Source organism: Natator depressus, chromosome 8, assembly GCF_965152275.1.
Source record: "Natator depressus isolate rNatDep1 chromosome 8, rNatDep2.hap1, whole genome shotgun sequence".
NCBI lineage: Eukaryota > Metazoa > Chordata > Testudines > Cheloniidae > Natator > Natator depressus.
The window spans coordinates 70,898,681-70,925,660 of record NC_134241.1 but is presented as its reverse complement, the minus strand read 5'-3'; the positions used below and the strand labels follow the sequence as shown (position 1 = coordinate 70,925,660).

The 26,980-nt window shown below is 39.6% G+C and overlaps 1 protein-coding gene across 1 annotated transcript in view; it reads right to left on the bottom strand.

Annotated features, from left to right (window-relative positions):
- Nucleotides 1-26,980, bottom strand: part of DPYD (dihydropyrimidine dehydrogenase) — a 552,826-nt gene that overhangs the window by 325,672 nt on the left and 200,174 nt on the right. The window contains exons 6-8 of the mRNA XM_074961282.1: nt 16,121-16,317; nt 11,810-11,891; nt 6,254-6,341 (exon numbers count right to left, since the gene is read on the bottom strand). Coding sequence (XP_074817383.1) covers nt 6,254-6,341; nt 11,810-11,891; nt 16,121-16,317 — 367 coding nt within the window. The remainder of the gene's footprint in view (nt 1-6,253; nt 6,342-11,809; nt 11,892-16,120; nt 16,318-26,980) is intronic.

Here is a 26,980-nt window from a genome sequence, read left to right as displayed (position 1 = left end):
AGCTGTTCTGTCTCCTTAGGACCTACTGTGATACTTGCCAAGGGTACCCAGGGTTGTGAAGCACCTCGCTACCATCTGCCCTTAGCAGCAAGCCTTGTCTGTGCTTGCCAGGGGTCAGCTCCCTAAGAACCCCTGGCACAGGCAACACAAGCACTCCCCTCTCTCCCTACAAAGATCCTGCTGTCCCTCATGCAGGTTAGCTATAGGCACACTCCAACCTCCAAGTCCTCCAACCACGCCCCTGGAATGTCCAGCCCCTGATCCTCTAAACACTCACAGAATCCACACGTTCAATACTCACAAAGGAATAGTACATACCAGCTTATCAATTTCACCTCAGGATCACTGCTCCACTTACACTCACAACACTTAGATATGTTTATAGTGAAAACAAAAATAAGTTTATTTAGCAAAGATTAGTGAGTCAATAAGAAGCAAGTAGGATTAATGGAAACAAAGGGTTACATATAAAATAAAATCAGAACACACATTCTAGAGCTTAAACTTAAGTACCAAGATCCTCTCTTATTTAATAAGCTACTGCTTATTAAAAGTCCTTTAAACAGCATTTTGCAACGAGGATGGCTGAGACCCTCCTTTCATAAAATCAAGCTGCTAGCACTTTGTCTCTCCAGATGAAGGATGTCAGGGTGTATCTCTGCATCCCTAGATATATCAGACCAGTCCTTTGTTCCTAACTTGTAAATAGGGTCCCTTCCACCCATTCACTTTTTTCCTGTTAATTTCTTTTTCTGAAGTCCCCACAATCTCTTCATTAGCACTTGACTCAGTATGTAAATAGACTTTCATTATAAAAGATCCACAATATACAATAGTCAACTTGGGACATAAGTGTCTTTCACAAAGATTATGATGAACATTGTGACGCAGGCTTTCAGTAGAAATCTTACATGACACACTTTGGTGAACTAGAATGTAAATATCAGGTCCAGAGGATCCCTGTAAACCTATGCACCCCATGACCTCTGCCAGTTAGTGCTGACAGGTCCTTGGGTCACACACTCTTGCTGCCCTATACTGCAGTCTTCAAGGGCTACATACTCTGCCTAGTTTATCACCCCCATGATCTCTCTCACACAAATGCCAATTCTCTGCTGACGATGGGTCTCCATAATACTTACACATGGCAGCTACTGATTTGAAACTTTTCTTGTAAAGGCCAAGTTTTCAAATTGATTTGTAAACTTGGTCACAGAAATTCTGCTTGTGCATCTCTCTGCATAAGCAAATCTTGCACTATGCAGGTAACTGAGTCTTACTATCTCATTCTGATGGGTAAAATAAGAGTTTTCGGTCCATAAATTCAGAGACCTACTTGCAAACTTAACCATAAAAGTTTACCTGAAAGATTTAATTCATCTTGGTTAGGTTTTAAAAACAGTAGAGGAAATGTTACAAGTTAAAACCCATTGCTAGCAGACAGTTTGAGTCTCAAAATGACATTTTTAAGCATTCACCACCAGCCATGTGTTTCTATGCTTAATTGCCATTTTTAAAAACACTTATTAAACTACAATGCCAAAAGCTTTAGAAATTGAACATTTAGCTAAATGAAAGTGAAAAGCAACAACCATTGAGGGCGAGTAAGCGCAATGGAAACCTGCCATATTGATTTAAATTGTTCCTCCTCTCCTCCCCCCTGCTGCAGCATTCCAGTCCTGTGTAGAAACTGTCAATTGTACTAATTTCTATGATCATTTTTTGTTCTATGCAAACGGGAACTCTGATGTGACCCCAAAATTAAACTTTTATTATTGACTTGAGGCATGATGTGAATTTAGCTGTCCAAGGGTAAAAAGCTGTAATTCACTATCACTTTGCCCTTCTGAATTATAATGTTCAGTAAAACACATGAGGTGATGTGTGCCGCCAGAATCTGCTAAGCAGAGATCTCTGTGGAAAGAAAACTGAAAGTGGGCTTACAGGACCACATAAGGGGCAGGGATGAAGCAAGCAACTCACTGAATCCTCCAGAAACAACAGGAACATAGTGTTAACTCAGTCCACATAATGTGATAATGGAAGGTTGAAGGAAGCAACTGGAATACACAGGAAGGCTAATATCATCCCCTTTGATTGATAGTGCATGCTTGCCATGTGTTACTTGGGTATGCAGTCTGGAGGTTGTGTTGGATCCCCATCTGCTGTTGGACGATCACACTGCTGCAATGTCCAGGCGTGCTTTTTGCTTATTTGCTTTCTCTTGGCTATAGACCATGCTATGGTAATGCATGCATTTGTCGCCTCATGCTCCCTATGAATTATTACACTGCACTCTATGTGGGCTACATCTTATCTGGAAAATTAAGCAGGTGCAGAATGCAGCAGCTCGTACATTAAGTGATAACTCTTGGAGACAGCATATATTATCAGTGCTCCATGACATATATTGGCTGTCAATTTGTTTCTAGGTAGAGTTTATGGTGTTTGTTTTACCCTATACACATCTAAATGCTATAGGATCTGCCTACTTGAGAGACTACCTCTTCTTATGGCAGTATGTCACAGCTGCAATCCACAGAAGACTTCAAGCTTGATTTGTTTCATTATAAAAAGAAAGGGAGTTAATGATAAAACATTCTCTGTAAGGGTTCCTTTCCCAAGATCTGAAATAGCTCAAATTTGTTCAGGGCACACTGAAAAGCCTGTCTGTTTGAGTGGCAATAGGTGAAGGGCTGACACAGGTGAGGACAAGATTTGTTTGGTTGAAAAACATGGTGCAGGTTGTAATGCGTACTGGCCACATGGTTAATGATCAGATGATGGGTGACAGGATTCAGAGAAGAAGTGCTTCCTGCTCTGGTCGAATTCTACTTTGTGGCTCCAATGTTCTTTTGCTTTTAAATATATGCAAAGGGTTCCCAGAGCTTTTGGTTGGATTCCCTTTTGCATGGAGTTAGCACAAGACCCAATTCTAAAGTTATTAAAGAAATAAATGGAGAGGTTGTGATCTCTGACCCCATACAGAAGCCTCAAAACATGCTTTTCTTCCATATGCTTGCTAAATATTAGGGATACAACCTTAAATATGCCTCCTACGATGCCTACTTTGCGCATGTGCTCTCTCCTCCTCACTTAGACCCATTTCACCCCCTAGTCCATGACACATTCCTCTTCCTGATACAAAATTCCAGCCATGTGATGTTCAGGGTTCTCCAGGCAATTTCAGCCTTCACCTGCCTCTAAGACATTTGTCTCCACATGGATGCTCACTCACCCCATAAAACTTCTGGACACTTGTTCACTCCCATATCTCCAAGTTCTTCCTTACTTCCAAGAGGCATTCCCTTGAAAGGACCCCCTACTCTGTAAAAAACTTAGTCTCACGTACTCCTCTTCCCACCTAGACACCCATCTTCTTTCAATCATCCATTCCCTTTTACTTCCACTCCTCTGGTAGAGGAAATTGAGAACAGCCTGCTCTTATTCTACTAAGTAACTGATCTTTTGAACTGAATTATTACAAGCTTACAAAACTGTATTTGATGCAAGCAACGTTATTAAAAATTTTTGCTTCCAACATTCAAGTTAATGTCCAACCTGTGGTTCCCCCCCCCCCCAAAAGTTTAGTAGACTAAGAACACAAACAGAAAAACCAGTGCTCAGAATCAACATATATAAAGATCTTTAGTGGAGCGCATAATAAATATTCTTTTGTATTATACACCCAGCAGACCCAGACACACTGTGGGCTCAGTTTGCACTTGCCCTTCCATCTTCCTCCACCCGTGCTCAGGATCTAAGTGGAATGAGGATACTAGTGATCACTGCTCACAAAAGGAAAGTGCTGGTGAGAGCTCCAGTCAGCACTTCACAAGGGGGCGTAACAAGTTGGCTTAGGGGCATAGTCAAGGACCCAATCCTTCTTACATGTCTGCCAGCCTCTGGCAGCAAGGGTTGTTGTGAGTTCACAGTACCTTTCACCAGCCCATGTATGGAGTGTTATACACTCTGTTCCCCTTCTGTTTCCTAATGCATTCTGTTTACATGTGGCGAAGCAAGTGGTGCACAGTACCTCCACTGGTCTACTAGAACTCTGCACCTGCTCACTTACCCAGCACTTCTCACAGAAGTAAAACCACTATTTGGCTCTGTATATTTATTTGAGAGACACAATAATGTCTAGATTTACATAAAATTAAATGCCTTTATTTAAAAAATTTTGTGTGCCAGGATAACCTTATTGGGCGTAAGCAAGGAGACAGTCTCTCTATAGATAAGATCCAGCCATTCTACAGGTAAAATACACACTGGTAAATTGACAATTAATCAGTAGTGACAAAGAAATTTTCAAATGTTTGAATAAATCTATGTTGTAATATCGAACAATGCTGATGCTGTAAGGATGGCTGTTTATTCTAGGTATTAGATGTTGAGAAAATAAATGCTCATTTATGCATTTCCCTCCTAACTTCCAGGATTTTATAAAGCAAAAGAGTTAGAAGAGGGATAGTCATGTTGATTAAAACATGAAAGAAGATAACCTGGCATATTGCCCTGTGTACAATTATACAGAAATATGACCTCATGGAATTTTCTACGTGTGGAATGTCTCTAACAATGAGAGGATTTAGGATTATATAAATCACAATGGTTGGTAGTACAGTATAATCACATGAGAGAATGAATCTGGCAAAGCTTATTATACTGAATACCCAGATGGTAAACAACAGTTGTCGCTGTACTAAGAATTACATCTCTCTAATCAATAATAGGAAGGAACAGTTGGACAACTTATTTCCTATTATGTTCACTTAGGCCATGTCTAGATCAATAAAGAGCATTAAGCCTCATGCCAATTGTAGACAGTATATGTTCAGCATGGCTATCATATGTTAGGGATGGGTATTGCTGTACTCCAAAATACTTCTAACACATAACCTGATATAATTAAGCTAGCAGTAATGGTTTAAATATCAGATGGGTATTTTTATAATGGGAGTGGAGATGAAATTATTATTTTAGTGTAAGTAGAATTCAAAGCCAACTTATTTTGTTAAAGCCAACCCCCACCATAATTCAATTTAGCTCTGAAATCTACCTCTGAAAGATGGTCAATTCTTCTTATAGGGGAAAGAAAAAGCAATAAAGCACAGTATCACCGGCTTACATATTCACTAGCTAATTATGGGGGTATAGTAAGCTGTTCACAAAAATTGAAAATTGTGCTTGCATATCCCTCAGGCCAGAATGGCAATTATTGCTAGTAACTTTCAGTACATCCACTTTTGAAACTTTTCACTAAACAATAAGTAAAGCCAATCAAACTAAATTGCTGAAGGGCTTGTTGAACTAGCATATGAATTGTTTAAGTTTATGTCTGAACAAACTTAAGTTAAAACAAATAATCCCTCCCCACCCAAAAAAATTAAACTAACAAAAAAACCCACTGCAACGGTACGCTGACTCTCTTTCCAACTTTCAGAGTGAAAGAATAAAGGTAAATGCAAAGTTCCTCCTCCATCAGTAAGGAAAATGGAAGTGACAGTGGAAAGCATTGCTTCTGGTTATTTAACTTTGTGGTTTGAAAGCCATCTCATGGGAAGCAACTGAACTCTCTTAGTAAGCTCTCATGAAGTATATCTATTTTTCAAAAGCGTACATAACATCAAACTGAGAAAACCTGTAAGCTGTTTTGTTCCTAGTTTTATAATTTATTACACACACATATATACAGTAAGCTGCACAGAGTGTTTAGATAAGTAATTGGAGAAGAATTTCAGTACTTTCAAAGTTCATGAAAAGTGTTTGAAATTGGTGTCTGTTGGTTACAGATATAGTACGAGCTGCAGCAGTGCAAGCTTCTTGATTCTATCATACCTATGTCTTTCAACCCTGATCTACAGGGAGCCCAAGGTACAATAGGTTAAGTCTGTGCATAACACTATTTAGTCTTTGGTCTCTGTTGAGACTTCCAGACACAGTGCCATTTAGTGCCAATTGTTATGGATTTTTTTATTATATGCTCACCTGTCCACTAAGAACCATCCAAATCATTTCACATTAACCAGTGAATTGCCATCAGGCAGCAACAGCTTGCAGTAACTGCCAGGGAGAGCCAGATTCAAACCAGTCGAACAGATGAGAGAATTTTTTTCTTACCACATCATCTGGTTTACACTGAAGACGTTTAAACTTGTCTTACTAAGATACTGAAATACAGCCCATTTATTGGCAGAAAATCATTCTCATTTTCAACAAAACAAAATAAAGGAGAATAAGACATTCCTACCTATTCCAATGAAGACTGCTTTGTAGCCATCTTCTTTCAAGGTGTTGATTGTCATTCCTTCTATTCCAAGGCCTTTACCACAAACTATCTAACATAAAACATTATAAAGATTTATTAAGTAATTTGAAATTGATCATTAAAAATTGGTTTAATTTCTGTCATCTTCCTCTTACTGGCATCTCAAAAAGTTTCATAACGATCAATTAATTAAATAAATAAAATATTTTTTTCGAGCTAGACTTACAGGGCCAGATCCTCAGGTCTGATCAAAGTCAGGTAGTGAGCATAAAATGGCTTAAAGTCACCTTTGTATTCCCCTGATAGTGGGGGACAGCCGAGGGTCTATTTGGCTCCTGGCATAATAGCAGCCAGCAACAAGCAAACAAACAGAAAAAGAAAGAAAAAACCTGTTCATGGAACACAACAGCACAGCAAAACAGCACTTTTAAATGGTTGTATTTGATACTGGTTTGGTAATGAAGTATCCCCACATGAAACTCAGGATTTAAGAAACCTCATCTGGGAGCAAGGCACCAGTCTAGGGAATGTGTGGTAAACAGAACAATCATCCAGCACATTAGTCAGGAAAAAGTCTTGGGGGTTACTGTGAAAAAATCATTGATGCCACCAAGTGTATTGCATAGAAGTAAAGAAAAAAGAGGCAAACAAGATACTAGCTAGGATTAACAGCATGTCAGAATATCAAACAAATAAGGTGATCTTACGTGCAGTACTAGTCACTGTACCAAAGGAAGGGTAATATAGCCTCATTGAGGATGCAGCAAAAATTAAACTAATTTAAGATTCTGCAACTGGACCTCTCACACCAAGAAGCCCTGCTCAAGTGAATGGCGCTCTTTGTGGGCATAAGGGCCCACCTATGCAGAGTCAACCACAGGTTTGGGGCTTAAAACAACATTAGGTTTGACGAATCTTTATTCTGTGGAAAGATTAAGGGGACTGTACTTACTCTCAAGGAAAAAGATAAGAATTCAAGGGAACCTAATAGATTTTTTCAAAATTAAGAACATAAGAACAGCCATACTGGGTCAGACCAAAGGTCCAGCAAGCCCAGCATCCTGTCTTCCGACAGTGGCCAATGCCAAATGCTTCAGAGGGAATGAACAGAACAGGCACTCATCAGGTGATCCATCCCCTGTTGCCCATTCCCAGCTTCCGGCAAACAGGGGCTAGGGGCACCATCCCTGCCCATCCTGGCTATTAGCCTTTGATGGACCTATCTTTCATGAATTTATCTAGCTCTTTTTTTGAACCCTGTTATAGGCTTGGCCTTCACAACATCCTCTGGCAAAGAGTTCTACAGGTTGACTGTGCGTTGCGTGAAGAAATTCTTCCTTTTGTTTATTTTAAACCTGCTGCCTATTAATTTCATTTGGTGACCCCCTAGTTCTTGTGTTATGAGAAGGAGTAAATAACACTTCCTTATTTACTTTCTCCACACCACTCATGATTTTATAGACCTCTGTCATATCCCCCCTTAGTCATCTCTTTTCCAAGCTGGAAAGTCCCAGTCTTATTAATATTTTCTCATACGGAAGCTGTTCCATACCCCTAATAATTTTTGTTGCCCTTTTCTGAACCTTTTCCAAGTCCAGTATATCTTTTTGAGATGGAGCGACCACATCTGCATGCGGTATTCAAGATGTAAGCGTACTATGTATTTATATAGAAGCAATATGCTATTTTCTGCCTTATTATCTATCCTTTTCTTAATGATTCCCAACATTCTGTTCATTTTTTTGACTGCCCCTACACATTGAGTGAATGTTTTCAGAGAACTATTCACAATGACTCCAAGCTCTCTTGAGTGGTAACAGCTAATTTAGAAATATGGTTGGGATTATGTTTTCCAGTGCGCATTACTTTGCATTTATCAACATTGAACTTCATCTGCCATTTTGTTCCCCAAGTTTTGTGAGATCCCCTTGTAGCTCTTCGCAGTCTCCTTTGGACTTAACTATCTTGAATAGTTTTGCATTACCTGCAAATTTTGAATAGGACTAATCCCAGTATAGACCTCTGGGGGACACCACTATTTACCTCTCTCCATTCTGAAAACTGACCATTTATCCCTACCCTTTGTTTCCCATCTTTTAACCAGTTAAGGATGGAATTAATTATTTGGGTTTGTAATTGCACTTGTTTAATCGTATTTCTTCTAAATGATCAATGGTGCTCAGAGCCACTTGCTTCATTGGCTGGAATGAATCAAAATATGTAAAAATAGGAATAAATGCAGACGAATTTATTTCTCTGGTAGTAGGTTCACAAAGAGTAATAAATAAAAACAACAAGCACTTAGAAAGCACTGCTCATTGTTAGATCTCAAAGAACTTTACAAAGGATAAGAATCATGTTCCCCATTTTCCAGCTGAGGAAACTGAAGCCCAAAATGGGAAGTCATTTGTTCAAGGTCACACACCAAGTCTTTAGCAAAACTGTGATTAGCAATCAAGTCTCCTTATACCTGTTCCTGTGCTCTGTGCAATGGACCATGCTGCCCGAGGAGCATGATCTAAAACTTATCTTAAAATAAAACAAAAGGGTTTGAAGCAAAGAGAATAAATGAGCTCAAGAGAAACCTAGGCCTGTTTCTGGAGAAGACAGTGGACTGAGGGATTGATTCGTCAGTTTAACTGGTATAAATCCATTGAAATCAGCAGAATTACTTTGGATTTATACCAGCAGAAGTAAGGGCAAAATTTGGCCCTTTTGTTATTAAAGAAAATGCTAGTGTGTTTAGTCTCCATCTTAAATAGCATAACAGGGCTCATGCAGCCTTCATTGTGCTGTGCTAGTGAGCACTTCAGTAAAGAACTTCTGAGGGGGACTGCATCTCCATGTATGATAACTGTGAGGCAGAGCTCACAAGGAAACGCATACAACACAGGTCAAAAGTGGGCATGTCAGAGCAGCAGCCAGAGGATCTGCACAGAGCATAAATACCCAAAAGAAAATCAGATCTAAGAGGAGAACATCAGACTCAAATGCCTGTCTGCCCTACACCTTACTTCCTTTTGGTGGTTAGTATTTTTTATTCTAGGTCTCTCAAATTTTCTTCATTCAAGACAATCATAATTTTAGTTTCTTGCATATCAAACTGTATTTCCCTATTCTCATGTTTTTGCCCCACTTTTCATAACCTTCATCAGCGCAACAAAACTTACATTGAATCGAATGGCTAGAGTCTCTAATGTCTGTCTATTATATTGTCTTCATTTAAGATTTAAATATTTCCGTGTGGCCTTTCAGGTTAAAACAGTCAGCTTGGCCCGCCAGGGTGAATTTAGCTTAAACAGGAAAGGAACAATTGTAAATACATGCATGATTGTTTCCAGTTTTTGTTTTTGTTCATTTTCATTGTTACTCCTATACTTGTGTTGCTCCCCTGTATAAATGCTTCTTATAATGCTGCCTCTCTCATTCTTATTGAATTTATCTAAATTCCCTTTTAGAAATTTATGAAGATGTGTATTCCCCATCCCTGAAAACATGGAGGATGGAAAATGTAATATATTTTATTTAAGGACTGACCCTTTCTTATTTTCTCCTTTTATAGATTAGGTATAAAAAGCTGTGTGCAGTTGTGATCCTTTTGACTACAGACTGCATATTCAATGGGTACAAAATACCACCTATGACTTAGTATACATTTTTATTCTTATATGCACATATATTATGAAAACTTAATAATGGAATTTAAACTTCACTACTAATTTTATGTGAGGATTTGCAATCCTTAAGGCCTAGTCCTGTAACCTTTATCTATCTGAGTAATTCCTACTGATGTCAACTGAATTACTCATATAAATCAGTAATACTTAGTATTTATACAGTATAGCACTTTTCATCAAAGATCTCAAAATGGCTTACACAAAGGTACATCAAATACTCCCATTTTACAGAGGCACAAAGGTGAGGTACTTAGTTAAGTGGCTTGCCCAATGTCACAGAGCTAATCAATGGCCTAGTTTAGAATAGACTCCAGGGTACAATTCTGTGCTGCACATCTAAGTGGCACAGCACAGAACTCTCACCTTGGGAAGAGGGAGTGGCCATGTTGGCTTTAAGCTCTCAATTTTGTACTGCTCCAAAACTTCTGGAGTAACAGACAGACTTGGGGGCTGGTCTAAATTTTGCAGCCTGTCGTCTGCTACTTATGAGCCACAGCACTGTCTGAAATCTCTGTAATGCTACATTCTGTGACCCCTCCCTGATATGCCCGATGCCTTCAGATTTGCCTCTAGTATGCCCTCTATGTCAGAGTTTGTGAGGGGATGCTCAGAAGGCAGCTTTATGGCTATCTTCCACAGTCCAGAACCAGGGTAATCTTCTCTTGACAAGATCTGGGCTTTTATGCTATGTCTACATTGCAGCTGGAGACATGCCTCATAACACAGATAGACAGACATGTGCTAGCTCTCCTTGATCTAGCACACTAAAAATAGCAGCATGAACACTGCTTCAAGGATAGCAGCATGGACTAACCACCTGAGTACAATCCATCTGACCCCAAATCCCCACCCATACTGTAATGTCCACACAGCGATTTTTACTGTGCTACTTGAAATGGAGCTAGCATGGGTCTGTCTACCCAAGCTGGGAGGCATGCTCCCAGCCATAGTGTAGACTAACCTTACAGTCCCTTTATACCACTCCAGGCCTTTTACTGAGCATAGAGGTGTTGAAGTGGGGAGGGGAGGGGGTGAGGATCTCACCCTAGGTCTTATGATTCCCAGTCTGCTGCTCTATCCACTGGACCAATATAAACGACTATGAGTTAGGATTACTTATATGATTCTTATATGACCTTAATCAGTGAAAAAGTTTTATCTAGTCTTCTATGTAAGGGTTTGATCCTGAGATATGTTCCACACACATAACTTCTATTAAAATGAGCGGGAGTTATACACACTAAATACATCTCTACAACAAACACTGAATGAACAATAAAACAACGTTCCCATTATCTAAAAATAATCAAGAAGTGTTGTTTGTTTAATAAAATGCAGCCAATGCAAAACTATTGCTTTCCAAGAAGTTGAATTACTGTTATTGTTTATAACAGATCATGTCACTACTTTGTTAATTTAATGCATGTAATAAGTAAAATAAACATCAATGTGAGATTGCATTACAAGCCATTAAAAGAAAACTGGGGTGGAGGGAGAAGTGTCTAATATGAATGTATTAAGTAGTACCAAACATGCATGAAAACAACTTGATTAAAGAAATCAAATCATTCCAATAGCTACATTGAACCCCTAAAGCAATTTAGGAATTTGTTTCTTACAGACAATTAATCACATGCAGGCATGCCAGATGAGAACTATTGATTGCCCTTTTCCAAACTAGTGGCATTCAGACAGCAGACAGACAAATGCCCTGAGCAAGAGGAAGCATCTTCCTACCTCTGCCTAGTACAGCTTTTAATTGTTCTTTACTAATGTGCATGACATTTTGCTGTTAATCTTTGACAGAGCTCTTGCTCCTTTTTCTTTGAGCTATACATAGGCAGATTATAGTTTTCATTACCTTCACTGCAAGGTCCTTCATAAGCTCAGCTTCGAAATTCACTACATCATACGGCAACCGGAATTGAGGGATTTCAGATGTACTAGAAAAAATAAAAGAGACTGTGAAACAATTGACAGTTATTAAAGAGCCAAGGCTTTTCAGTTACTGAACATTAAACACATACTGTGCAAATCTTGTGAATTTTGTGTCCGTACAAAGATGATTTTCAAGTATTTAACAGAACTGTGAAGGAACATGACTCATCTAATTAAAGAGATTCAGTATTGACAAACCAAAATTATCCACCTCGAAATAGGAAACAAAAAATTATTTTCTTTTTTATCTTTTTTTACATAAGCCCTTTTCTTGTTAACTAGAATTCTAAATACTGTTTAACGTTGTCCAGTGCTGTTTATTGCATATCTCTGTTAACCAGGAACTACAACCAGTTGGATAAAGAAACTAGGAGGTTGATCAGTTTCTCAGAGAATCACAACTACATTCCTACACCTTCTTCAGTAACAATATCTAAAGAGAACTACTTTTGCTTTCTATAAAGGTTAAAAATATGTCACAAGAGGTTGTAACCATCAATAGCTAATCCTTTTCTATATTTATAAACACATTCTATGCTGAATGTGTCCACCTAACAGAGAAAGATTCTAGCCACAAACGATGAAGTTACCCAATAATTAATAGTCAAACTTCCATTTTTTTTAAGTTGGATGTCTACATTATTTTCTAGTCAATGCTGGGCACATTTCACCCTCCAGTTATATTCTACACATTCCCTTACATTCTAATACAGTGTACGAAGTCAGTAATTTGAAATAGGGTCTTATTCCAGACTCACGTTTACTATTTAAATTAATGTATGTTCTTACTTTGTTCTTTTTTTCTTTTTTCAATGAGGGTGTTGAAGCCTTCTTCAGTGTCCCAATACCACAGATTTACTGCCCCAGGGGTATTAATATATAGGGCCAGATCCTCAGCTAGCATAAATCTGCACTGACTTTGATGGGACTATCCTAATTTATAATCAGCTAACAGTCTGGCCCATTAAGTCTAGTGAAGGCCATTTTAAATGTCTTCATTCAATAAAGATAAAATGATACAACATCCAGAAGGTGAAAGACACTCCTAAAGCTTCTGGAAACTAATCTCTTGCTAAAATTAATATAGTTATAATTTCCGTAACAAAGCCCTGGGACAGAAAGATTTGTAGTAGCTCCATTTTACATGTTATTATTGGCCACACCAACCCCTTTACATCTAACTCTGATACATTGGCAGGTTTCATTTATTTTAAGGCTTGTCAACCATAAATACATAGCAAAAAAGTTGACTTTACTACTTTCTTTTATGGTTTCAAATACTGACCAGCTTGGTGCTCTTCTGCCCAGCATGGAACTAAAAGCGTTCTATATTTCAAAAGTATGTGTCATGACAACGCAACTTCCATGTCACAGTAAGAAAAGAGTGGGCCAAGACAAAGGATAACGAAATAGAGATTCAATAAAGAAATCCATTAAAATAATAAAATCTTATTTCTCAACCCATAAATATATTTGTTGAAGGCCTTTCATTTTCTCAAATATGAAAGAGGCCCAGTATACCACTGGTAGTATTCAGCAGCTGTCTCTATTCCCAAGAATATTTTCCTTAATTCCTTTAAAAAGGAGAGTGTGTGTGTGAGAGCATGTGTGAGAAAGAGAGAGAGATCAATACTGTTGCACTTTGATGTTATAGAAATTGGAATAATCTGCTGTCTTTCTCCCAGATAAATATTCTTCATACTAACTATAATCCAGATATACATGGGAAGAACATGCTCAGAAAAAAAAAGAGCCTAAAACACCACCAACACTGCATCTATAAGGCAATTGATTCCAAATACAAAAGTAATTTGGCCTTTTTAGCCATTTTGAATTATTTACAAAGTCAAAACAGAATCCGGGGCAGTTGAATTTGTTAAAAAATATTAGCAAGGTACTGTGACAGCTCTTAGATTAACTTCCCTTCTAAACCAATGTCAAAGTGAGAGCAAAAGTAGTTAAGGCCATGTTCTGTCTTTATTCCAGATGTGGAACTCCCATTAAATGTCAATGGGTGTTTTGCACAAAGAATGAGAGTAAAGCATTGCCATGATTTAGGGCTGCTACTGACCTTGTGATCTTCCAGAATGGAAAGTGGAAAAGAAGATCACGGACCACATGAGAATGGGTGACTCCTCAAGTAAGGCCTTTTGGAAGGGGGCAAGGTGACTGAATGAAATTTAAATTTAATTCACTAAGAAATGTAATGAATGGGCACAAAGCAAAGTTCACATTGCTCAGATTACATATGCATTGATATACATTTCATGTAACTGAAGAAAGGGTTACTTTAAATTAATAACAAAGTTGCAGCATTGAGCACAAAGTAGATGTGAATTGTCAACAGAATAAAGTGATAGTGTAAGAAACAGCCTTTTTTTAAAAAGTGACTAAATTGACTTTCAATAAAATATTTTTAAAAACCAAAACATGCTACTTCATTAAGTGGACAGATACATCTTGCATAAAATCTGCAATCCCCTATGGCAGTTGATGTTAGTAAAATGAGTCTGTGCGGTGAAGTGTCTATAACACAATCAGCTAAATTAACACTTTTGATAATTAGGCAGAACAGTTTTGAACCTAAATGGAAGTCATCAGCTCTACTTTTCTAGCATTGCTTAACTCTCTGTAACCTCCAGGGATTAAGTATTTGACACTGAGGATCAAATTCATTCTGGTGTCAACTCCATTAACTTCAGTGGTGTTGCACCAGGGACAGATTTGGTTCTCCTTTTTTACACTTCACTGTGTTTTTTTAAATGTGTGATATTTTATGTGTGTGTTGACATTACATTTACCCAGTATTCCAATTCTAATATATATTAACACACATTTAAAGGTGCCACCAGTCTTGGAAGACATAATCACAATTACAGTCATAATGGGAGAAATTCATCCCTCAGTGCAGAGGACCCGTTAAAATACTTTCTGTGCCGTGATGGTGTAAGTGATGTTCTAGTGGTGCAGAAAGATTGCAGTACAGCCCTGCACCCTGACTGAAGAAATGGATTCTATCCTTCTATTGTATAGTTTCCTGCAAAAATCCCATTTACTCGGATTTTTACCCATTTTACTTTGTAAAAGGCTGGGGAGATCAGGTGTGAATTTCACCCTTACAGAATGATTTATGGAAGTTGTAAACACAGATTTCACTCCAACTGTACGTGATGATTGCTTTGTGTTTATTTTCCTGTATACTTGCATAGGGAACTTCATAAAATCATTCTAAATTTAGAGATTTCCACCCCATTAAAAATGCTTTTAAATTATGTTAAACAACTCTATTCATTATTGCACATGGTAGAGCTAGAATCACAGCAATTCATCATCCCTTAAATATAACTTTTGGATTTGGGGAGGGTGTTCATTACTAGATTTTCTAAAGAATTCATCTGGTAATACCTGTGAATACTGCAGCTTTGTATTTTACAGAGCAGACTAAAAGTGGGTAGAGAACACCCATCCAGTATTTCTCAGAATCACCACACAGAAGTGGCTACTCATGGCTGTCAGAAGTAAACAAAAGATATTTTGTGTCTTGGATTACCATTTAAATGAAAAGAGATGTGACGTTAATCTTTTTAAAATATGCAGACATAGTGGGCCTGATTCTTTGCTCTTTCAACTGGTGTAATGGAGTGAAGAATCAGGCCATTTAGCATGTGACATTCCAATGTATTAAAAGTCTGAAACACTGTACATTGTTGTTTACTAATGCAATAAATGAGCCATTAAAATAGTTAACATTCGGCCATTTACAGCCAAAATTTAAAAAAAATGTACAGCCACTTTTTGTGCATGCTTCTCTAGCACCTGAGCAAAGCCTCACATAAATGTACAGCTCAAGGATTTGCATACACAGATACTGATGTGATTGTCCAACCTTCACTGGCAAAAGCGTGTATGTCCTTTTGAGAAGGCAGATCTCAGTTCCAATTCTTTTCAGCTGCAGATGTGAGAAATATGTTTCCCTTCATAACAGTCATATATTAGTCTACTTTTTAACATAATTTGGTTCTTTACAGTCACTGAACTTGAATGGAATTTTCGAACATGTGCAACTAAGGACAATATTTAACATGGATGAGTAATGTTGTTTGTTTGTTTTTTTAAGTGAATCTTTAAAATTTGTCATGATCTCCCCTGAGTTTTTGGTTTGACCAGAGGTGAAGAAACTGTATTTCATATGCTACCCACAACCACAGGAAACACCCATTTGCCCAGTTTTTACCTTAAGCCACCAATGTATTCCTGTTTTTCAAATATGGTGATGTCTGTGTAACCTAATCGAGCCAAAAAAGAAGCACAACTTATACTTGCAGGCCCAGCACCAAAGAGAGCTATCTTTGCATGGTAGGCTTCAGGTATCTTTGCTGGGGGAGGTAAGAAAGGGCTTCTAATCTGAGGAATATTCATAGCTTTGAACACCTGAAAAGAAATACATTTAAATAGTTAAATACTGTACAAAGACAATCCCAGTATTCAAACTTTATTACAAATGGCTTTAAAATACTGATCACAGTGTAATTTTCTGCTAGTATTATTATAATTTTTTTATTTCAGTCCATTAAAATAGACGACCATTATATAAATGCATACAAATGTTCATTTGGATCCACGTCCAGGGAAAGGGATTTCTTATGGAAAATCTTCCATTGCACAGCAGATAGACTCCTCCTCCCGTCTCCAATTTGCCAGTCAATCGTGCCTGTCTGAAAAGTTACTCCCCTAGCTCCCTTCACCCTTTGTGCACCAGTACAGCTCAGAGCAGGATTTAGTTATCAAAAACTATATCAATATGGCAAACACAATTGCGGGATGTTTTATAATAATCTCCCGTGACTCCCCATCCCATGTAACCTTTCATGTTACAGCAGCATAGTGTTCTCAGTTTTAGTTTCTTTAGGGGTTCTTTTTGGTCTTTACAAAGCTACTAATCTGGGGTGAGATTCTCAGATGGTATAAACCATCATAGCTCTATTGACACCTTAAAAGGACCAAAGGACATGACCATAAAAGGAGACATTATTGGAGAAGTTAGCAATATGTCAAACATGCTCAAGCTTCACCACTTATTTTTCCCTTCCTAATATCAAAATTATAATAGTAATAAGTAGGGATCCTAGAAATGCATTTGCCATGGAAGAAATGCGGAATTTGCAATTTTTACAGAGAATCTTTAGTTTTTACATTTTGTGAAAAAATAAAAAACATACAGTAGAACCCCATGCCACCAGTGCACACACAGGGATATGGGGATGCTTCAGCCCTGTACTGTGGGGCTCCCACTATCAGATTTCATTTTAATAGCAGAAAAACATGGATTTTTATGGTTTTTAGTGGAGAATTTTGGGTTTTTTGACCATGGAAAACTAGGATACCTGGTAATAAGATACCATGCATGGAATATTTCTTTATTTCATTTCTCAGCGGATCAAATCACTTGGCCTTCAGCCTGATACTTTATACTTCCACCGAAGTCATACAACAGTAGAAACTAAAACACCTGGAATTACTCTGTTTGCATGAGTAATTAGAAAGTAGGGGAACCCAAGATAGTAATATAGTGTGCCCAATTAAATAGAGCCTGCATTGACGAAAAGTCTGCACAGAGTCCCAAAGTTACTTTAGGATTGAGATTTATGGGAAACAAAACTCAGGGATGGAGAAAATCCCCACCTGAGAAGGAGAACACTGCAAAAAAACAAAAGATGTGGAGCCCCTTGCTGTTGTGCCTCCTTCAAAACAGGGTCCAGATTAGCCTTATTGTTAAAGAAAAATGTTTTTGTGATTAATGCACTAGATGGAAACTCAAGATCTGTCTCTGCCACAGATTTTCTGTGTGTCTCTTGGGCAAGCCACATAGGTCCAGATTTCAAAGGTATTTAGATGTCTAAAGAAGTAGAGAGGCATCTAGTCGTGTTTTCAAAAGCTCCTAAGCACTTGTCATTGATTTTAATGGGAGTTAGGTGCTCTTGAAAATCCCATGTGGTTCTTATCTGCTTCTTTCGGTACCTAAAGACCTCTGAAAATGTAGGCTTGAGAGCCAGATTTTCAAAGATGATCAGTGATTTTGGGTGCCCCAATTTGGGGTCTCTAATTTGGGATAACTTAAATGGGACTGATTTTCAGAGGTCAGGTGAGAATTTTCTCTAATATTTAGGCCAATGGTGGTTGCAAGAAACAGCGCAGACCAAGGGATGTGCTGGCTGCCGCTTCCCACAGCCCCCATTGGCCTGGAATGGCGAACTGCAGCCAGTGGGAGCTGCAATCAGCCGAACCTGCGGACGCTGCAGGTAAACAAACTGTCCCGGCCCGCCAATGGATTTCCCTGACCCGCCACGTGCCAAAGGTTGCTGATCCCTGGACTAGATCATTCACACCTAGCAATCAATGACCAAGAGGAAGGAGGTTAACCCCCCCCCCCACACACACACACACACACTCACACACATATAAACTCTTAGCAGGGAAGCGGCGCAGAAAACAGCTTGAGAACAAAGGGCGGAGAGATGATCGGCAATGGGAAATGAATGGACTTCTGGAAGAGGCTGGCTGCTTTCACCTGGGACTGACAAAAGGGTCAGAGAGAGACTGATGCGGTAATGGAGCCCATTACCAGTTGAGAGAGACAGAAGCGGTACTGGAGTCCATTACAGCTCAGTTGGTGGATGGCTCTGGCTTGGCGAGATGGACTATGTCTTAACCTTCATTTCTATATGCTAATCTAAGGACTTTCCAATGCTGTGTTCCATTTGACTAATAATCCCTACTGTTTTGAAAACACTGCCTGGTGTCACTGCAAATATGCATTAGTCCCTGAAGAGTGTATAAGCCTACGAGGAGGAGCCTATCTCACTTGGACTCACTGGGCAGAGCTCACAGTGTGAAGCAGGAGTGCTTGAGCCCAGAGGCTTGGTCTCTGAGTTCGAGAGGCAGTGTGGCCTACCCTGAAGGAAGATTGGGGCCCCTTGGGGGGTCTGGCAGACTGAAGGGGTTCCTGTTTAAAAGCTGGGGCATAGCACTGATTCTGGGGTCTATGACAAAGCCATTAGCAGTTATAACTGAAAATATCACTTAGGCAGTTATTTCTTTACAGTGAAAAACATCACAAAGTTTGTTCACGCTTCACATTTTTAAACAGTTTAACTCAGATACAGAGACAGATTCTAGATTCATTGGAGCAGATTCTGCCTGGCCCTTGCATGACCACAGAGTGTAACAGCAGGAAGAAGGACCCTCTCTGCCTTCTGCTGACTGTGTAAGGACAAGGCAGAATTGCAGCCCCTAAATATTTTCCATGTAGAATCCTGCTCTTGCTAGCTTGTGCATATGGGGAAGGGAGTTATAGCTCCATTCAATCTCTGGCACTTGTGGGGCATTTTAGATCCCAGTTCTGTATCTTGGTAACAGCACTGCAGTCTCGTACATTTAAAATGGGTGCAACAGTTTGTGCTGCCAATGAAAAATCTCAGTGCATCACACTAGAGAGAGCCCTGGGAATCACTCTGCTTTTCTAAGGGAGAGCACCTTTCAGTATTTCCCAGGGGCAGTACAGCGCCATATAACTCCCAATGCATGGCTATGCCCTACAGGCACCATCTAGCCCTTTATAAATGTATACTGTTAATAAACTCATTACCATAAGTGTAGGTGACATCTAGCACAGTCTCCTCAGAAATGGGGAAGTGCATATTCTTTTCAAGTTAAACTTTGGCACAAACTTATGAACGGAAATTTTCATTTATGGCTTGAATGAACGTTCATTTTCTTCACACTGACTTGAGAACTCTCAGCTAGGTAAACCAATGATTAAAAAACAAAAAAAATTACTAGCCTTTGTAAATTGACATTGCATTTTAACAAACTGCAAGAAGCAAGAGATAGATAATTGTTTAAAAAAGAATCATTTATATCTGACAACTCAATATGGGAGGGTTTAATGTTGTTATTAATGGATTTCACAGGCTGAAAAGCTTACATTGTACTGTGAAACCAGACTGTGTTAACTAAAATGGAATAGGATTTTTTGTAAAATGTGTCCTTTATTAAATTCATATAGAAGGAGGTAGCGACTTCCATGATATTACATTTCCATTAGTTTTTATATATTAAAGGCACATGCACTTGTATTAGAATGCTAGTCAGTAATATAAACTATGTACCTAGCACAATTTAATGTATAAATTATGCAGTATGTATATAAAAATATTATTCAAGTACATTATCTTTATTTTTAAATACATTGTTCAGCAAATGGGAGCACTAACTGAAATGGTATAGACCTATGTCAGACTCATAATCTAACCAATTGTTATAGTAAATGGTGGAGGGGGTGGAAATCAGGTATTACTGCACTGTTAAGGTTCAGAAATCAAGCAATCATGCAGGAAATTCTAAAAGTTAAGTCTGAATGCACAACCTTAATTCTGTCTCCTTGTGCATAGGCTAAAACTGCCTTACACAGTGGAGCCTGCTATATCTTGCCGTCTGGAGTTCAATGGGAGTTTTGCATTTAAGGCTGTTAAGGCCCATAGTATGAAAATTGCAAATTGCTTCAGTACATTTCAAAAAACTTTCACCCATTTTACAGTGAAGTTTCACTACATTATAATTCAAGAGATTAAATTTCACTGGGTTCCACTGTGCAAATCCTATTGGAAGGTAACTATTTCCCCATACCAAGTAAGTGTAAAATACCACCTTACACGTGAATACCATCTCCCCTTCTTCCTCTGCCCTGACTGTGGGCAAGTTATAAAGAAATTTTATGACTACCCTGGCAAAGAGAGGTAAAGTGCAATCCTTAGTAAGACTTTTACCAGTCAGGGATTTTCTCTTTCCCTTGTAATCTCTAACAAATGCCGTCCTGCTCTCCACACTCCCTATGCATGTTTGTATCTGCATGAAGAATTAAAACACTTCCTCCCCCCACTTCTTTAATGCATTTCAGCCATAGGTCTTGGCTGTTCCTACAGCAAACTCTGATCCTCCACTGCCCCAAATGAGAAAAACCACCTACCCAAGGTTACACAGTAGGTCTGCTGCAAGGCCACGGTAAGAATTCAGGTATTCTGATTCCCAGTCCATCATCCTAACCACTAGGCCATATTGCCTCCTTATCCATATATTTCAAAAGGGCCACATTTCAACTCCAGGTTCTCTTCATGCATTACTTTTGTGTATATACAAAAGGTTGTGAACCAATTCTCTAATGTGCTTTTCAGCTTGAGTTTTCTGGGTTTGTCCAATTGTCCTGTTCTTTCTTCTCCTTTTCACCATTTTCTCCCCCCACTCCCCAAGAAAGGGTGAAATCATCCACATATTTTCCCTTTCAAAATCTCCATTACAGCCTCACCTCAAGGGCTCTATCCATTCCTGCCCATGATCTTGTGATATCTAATGCCACCATGCTTTGAAGGTGCGACTTTAAATTTGGCAGAGAGGTGGCTTTGGTCTAAGGGATGTATCTTTTGCTGTCCATTTGCACATGCTCAGTAGCAATTTACTAGACTTTCCACAAAGTTTCCATCTTCATTGGGCATTTTCCAGCCCAAGGCTGCAGGGGGGCTGAGCAGGATTTTCCCTGCAATCGCAATTTCTGACTTCTCCATGCCATACCGGGTCTGGGCCTAGGCCTTGAATTGAGAACAGGAAGCCTGTTTTTCTTGTGCTCTCACTGTCCTGACTCAACCTGTTCCATCTTCAGAGCAGAGTTTGAATAGTGTGCAGCGTGGGGCCACAGACTGAACACTGAGGATAAAACAAAACACTGAATAAAACTCACTAAGTGAGCACTGTCATACTGTTCTCTGAATGAGGCACAGTTCTTGGGGGAAAAATAGTATGTGATCATGTAAGTAAAGACAACATTACAGTGCCAACATAGAAGGGGGCTGAATTAAGGTTGCATAGCCAACTTAAATTTTGGCATTTCTAAACTTTTGAGCGCTTGACTTTGTAACCTTAATAAAATTATTTTTAATGTAGGTTTGTGTGTGTGCTATAATATAAACGGAATATTCTTCATATACAACGCTCGTAATAGCACACATACATTATATAACTGTAGCCTCTAATGTACAATTCAGTGTTAATTTATACCTCAAACTGTTCATTTTATGCAAACTATGAGTAATTTTCTAGTTGTCTATTACATTTTATCAGTTCAAAGAGTTAATTAATTTCTAATGTATTTTAGTACAAATTTTTCTTATGGTCACTATTTTCAATTCACAGAATGCTCTTTGTATTAACAACAGCAATGTTGTGAATTGCAAATCTGGATTAGGCAGCTCATTTCATCTCTAGATTTACTATTCTTAGCAGCACATCTGACACATAAACCAAGATAAAGTGTTGGGGAAAATCACAGCAACAATGCTTCCCATAATCTACTATAATTCCAGAACAGCTAAAATTAATTTATTTTAAAAATGAACAAAACTGAATTAAAATGAAAAATTGTTTTGGGTAGTTTTATTGTTTTTAGTAGTTAAAAATCTAAAATGAGAAAACATATTCCAAACTGTAGTTAATTCATAAGAATCATAAGAACATGGCCATTCTCATGTTGGGTCAGCCCAGTATCATAGGCGCTGACTCCGTGGGTGCTCCAGGGTTGGAGCACTCATGGGGAAAAATTAGCTCCCCACTCCTCATCTCCCTTCTCCCCTCCCACCCCCCAGCGCGCCGCATCCCCACTCCTTCCCCTCCCTCCCAGCGCTTCCTGCCACCCCGCCGAGGATGGTGGAGGGGCAGGAAGAGGTGGGACAGGGGCGGCGGGGGAGTCGAGCACCCACCAGACAGAGGGGAAGTTGGCGCCTATGCCCAGTATCCTGTTTTCCAGCAGGGTCGGTGCCAGATGATTTGGAGGGAACGAACACAACTGGGCAATTTATCACAGCCCATGTCATCCAGTCCCAGATTCTGGCAGTCAGAAGCTTAGGGACACACCATCAGGGACACACCCTGACCATCTTGGCTAATAGCCATTGATAGACTTGTCCTCCATGAACATATCTATTTCTTTTTCTGAACCCAGTTATACTTTTGGCTTTCACAACATCCTCTGGCAATGAACTCCACAGGTTGACAGTGCATTGTGTAAAGAAGTACTTCCTTATGATTGTTTTAAACCTATGTCATTGAGCGACCCTTGGTTCTTGTGTTATGTGAAGGGGTAAATAACACTTCCCTGTTCACTTTTTGCCACACTATTCATGATTTTATAGACCTCTCTCATATCCTGTCCCCCCCCCCAGTTGCCTCTCTTTTCTAGGCTGAACGCTCCCAGTCTTTTTAATCTCTCCTAATAGGGAAGCTGTTCCATGCACTCAATCATTTGTGTTGCCCTTCTCTGCACTTTTTCCAGTTCTAATATCTCTTTTTTGGAATGGGGTGACCCGAATGACACACAGCATGCAAGATGTGGGTGTCCCATGCATTTATTTAGTGGCATTATCAAACTCTCTCTCTTATTATCTATTCCTTTCCTAATGGCTCCTAACATTCAGTTAGCTTTTTTGACTGCCACTGCACATTGAGCAAATGCTTCCAGAGAACAATCCACAATGAATCCAAGACCTTTTTCTTGAGTGGTAACAGCCCATTTAGACCCTCTCATTTTGTTTGTATATGTGGAATTATGTTTTCCATGTGCATTACTTTGCATTTATCAACACTGAATTTCATCCGTCATTTTCTTCCCCCATGACTCAGTTTTGAGAGATTCATTTATAACTCTCTTCAGTCAGCTTTGGACTTAACTATCTTGAGTAATTTTGTATCATTTGCAAATTTTGCCACCTCACTGTTCACCCCCTTTTTCAGATCATTTAGGAATATGTTGAACAACACTAGTTCCAGTACAGATTCTTGGGGGACCCTGCTATTTACCTCTCTCTACTGTGAAACCTGACCATTTAGTCCTATGCTTTGTTTCCTATCTTTTAACCAGTTACTGATCCGTGAGAGGACCTTCCTTCTTATCCCATGACTGCCTAATTTACTTAAAAGCCTTTGGTGAGGGACCTTGTCAAAGGCTTTCTGAAAGTCCAAGTACACTATATCCACTGGATCCTCCATGTCCAAGTTTGCTGATGACCATAAAGAATTCTAATAGACTGGTGAGACATGATTTCCCTTTAAAAAAGCTGTGTTGACTCTTCCCCAAGATATCACGTTCATATGTGTGTGTGTGACAATTCTGTTCTTTACTATAATTTCATCTAATTTGCCTGGTACTGAAGTTAAATGGTTTATCATTGCTAGGATCACATTTGAAGTCTTTTTTTTTTTTTAAGTCATCACATTAGCTAATTTCTAGTCATCTGGTACAGAAGCTGATTTAAGCAACAGGTCACATATCACAGTTAGCAGTTCTGCAGTTTCATATTTGAGCTCCTTCAGAACTCTTGGGTGAACACCATCTGGTCCTAGTGACTTACTGCTGTTTAATTCATTATTTTGTTCCAAAGCCTCCTCTACAGACACTTCAATCTGTGAGAGTTCCTCAAATTTGTCACCTGAAAGGAATAGCTGAGATGTGGGAATCTTCTTCACATCCTCTGCAGTGAAGATCAATGCAAAGAATTAATTTAGCTTCTCCACAATGGCCTTTTCTTCCTTGAATGCTCCTTTAGCACCTTGATTGTCCAGTGGCCCCTCAAATTGTTAGGCAGGCTTCCTACTTCCAATGTACTTATAAAAATTATTGCTGTTAGTTTTTGTGCCTTCTGCTAGTTGCTCTTCAAATTTCTTTTTTGCCTGCCTAATTATACTTTTACACTTGACATGCCAGAGTTTATGTTCCTTTCTGTTTTCCTCAGCAAGATTTGACTTCCAATTTTTAAAAGATGTATTTTTGTCTCTAGCTGCCTCTTTTACTTTACTTAGCCACGGTATTTCTTTTTCTGGTCCTATGCTGATGTTTTTTAATTTGGGGTATAAAATATAGTTTGAGCCTCCATGATGGTGTTTTTTTAAAAGTTTCCTTGTAGCTTGCAGGCATTTAACTCGCTACTGTTCCTTTTAATTTTCATTTAAATATCTTCCACATTTTTGTAGTTACCCTTTTTGAAGTTAAATGCTACTGTGGAGGGTTTCTTTAGTATTTCCCCCCCTCCCCCAAGGATGTTATATTTAATTACATTATGGTCACTATTACCAGGCAGTTCGGCTATATCCACCTCTTGGACAAGATCCTGTGTGCCACTTAATACTAAATCAAGAATTGCCTCCCCCCTTGTGGGTTCCAGGACTAGCTGCTCCTAGAAGAAATCATTAATGCTGTCTAGAAATTTTATCTCTGCATCGCATCCCATCCCAGTCAATGGGGGATAACTGAAATCCCTCATTATTTTTGCTTTTTCTGTTTTTGTAGCCTCTCTAATCTCCCTGAGCATTTCACAGTTACCATCACCATCCTGATCAAGTGGTTGGTAGTATATTCCTACTGCTATACTCTTATTATTCAAGAATGAAATTTCTAACCATAGGGATTCTACGGTATTGTTTGATTCATTTAATGTTTTTACTTTATTGGACTCTATGTTTTCTTTCACATATAGTGCCACTCCACCACCAGAAGAACCTACTCTGTCATCCTATATATTTTGTACCCTGGTGTAACCATGGCTCATTGATTATCACCATTCCACCAGACACTCAAATTCACCCATCTTAATATTTAGACTTCTTGCAGTTCCTTGCAACCACTTATAAAATTCATCAATGTTTAGTTGGCTGCCTTCATGTGACTATTCATCTTTCATTTGACTGTTCGTCTTCAGCTTCTACCTGTACTTTACCAACTTCTATCCTTTCCTTTTTACTAGGATATATGGCATCCCTGTAATAAATCCTCCCCTGAGGGATGTCTCTGTCCAAACCATGTGCTCCTTTCCACCTATCAGCTTTCCCTAACCCTTACTTTAAAACTCCTCTACAAACTTTTTAGTTTTACATGCCAGCAATCTGGTTCCCTTTTGGTTTAGGTGGAGCCCACCCTTCCTGTACAGGCTCCTCCTTTTCTAAAAAGTTCCCCAGTTCCTAGGCCTTGGCTACACTTGCAAGTTACAGCACAATAAAGGAGCCCCAGGTGCACTAGCTCACTACCTGTCCACACTGGCAAGGCACGTAAAGCGCTCTGACTCTGCGGCTAAACTGCTCCTGGTACTCCACCTCGGCGAGTGGAATAACGTTTGCTGCGTCCCTGCTGGAGAGCCGCAATGCTAGTGTGGACGCCCTGGTCCTATAGTGCACTCTGATCAGCCGCCAGAAGTGACCCACAATGCCTGTGCTAGCCACTCTGGTCATCACTTTGAACTCTACTGCCCTGCCCTCAGGTGACGAACCCAGACCCGCCCTTTAAATTCTCTGGGAATTTTAAAATATCCCTTCCTGTTTGCTCATGCTGTCAGTGAATCTTTCCAGGTGACCATGCCTCCATGTGCCATGCGAGCCCCAGTATGGAGCAATGGCGAGTTGCTGGACCTCATCAGTGTTTGGGGGGAGGAAGCTGTCCAGTCCCAGCTGCGCTCCAGCTGTAGGAACTAGGATACCTTCGGGCAGATATCAAGGGATATGATGGAAAAGGGCCATGACCGGGACGCACTGCAGTGCAGGGTTAAAGTGAAGGAGCTGCGGAATGCCTACCACAAAGCCCGTGAGGCAAACAGCCGCTCTGGTGCTGCCCCCGCGACCTGCCATTTCTACAAAGAGCTGGATGCAATACCTGGGGCGACCCCACCTCCACTCCGGGGACCACCATGGACACTTCAGAGCCCAGTGCAACAAGGCAGGAGGAGGAGGAGGAGGAGGAGGAGCAAAGTGGGAGCGAGGGTGCTGAGGTGGAGGAAGACACCCCGGCATCCCTAGATGCATGCAGCCAGGAGCTGTTCTCAAGCCAGGAGGAAGGTAGCCAGTCACAGCGGCCGGTGCTTGGGGAAGGACAAACACCAGAGGAGGTGCCCAGTAAGCGGTTTTCATTTTGGGAAGGAAGTTATTAGTGCGGGCTCTTGGGGCGAAGAGGGTTATGGCTGCATGCATGCCTAGATGCGGAATAGGGCATTGATGTACTCTCTCACAT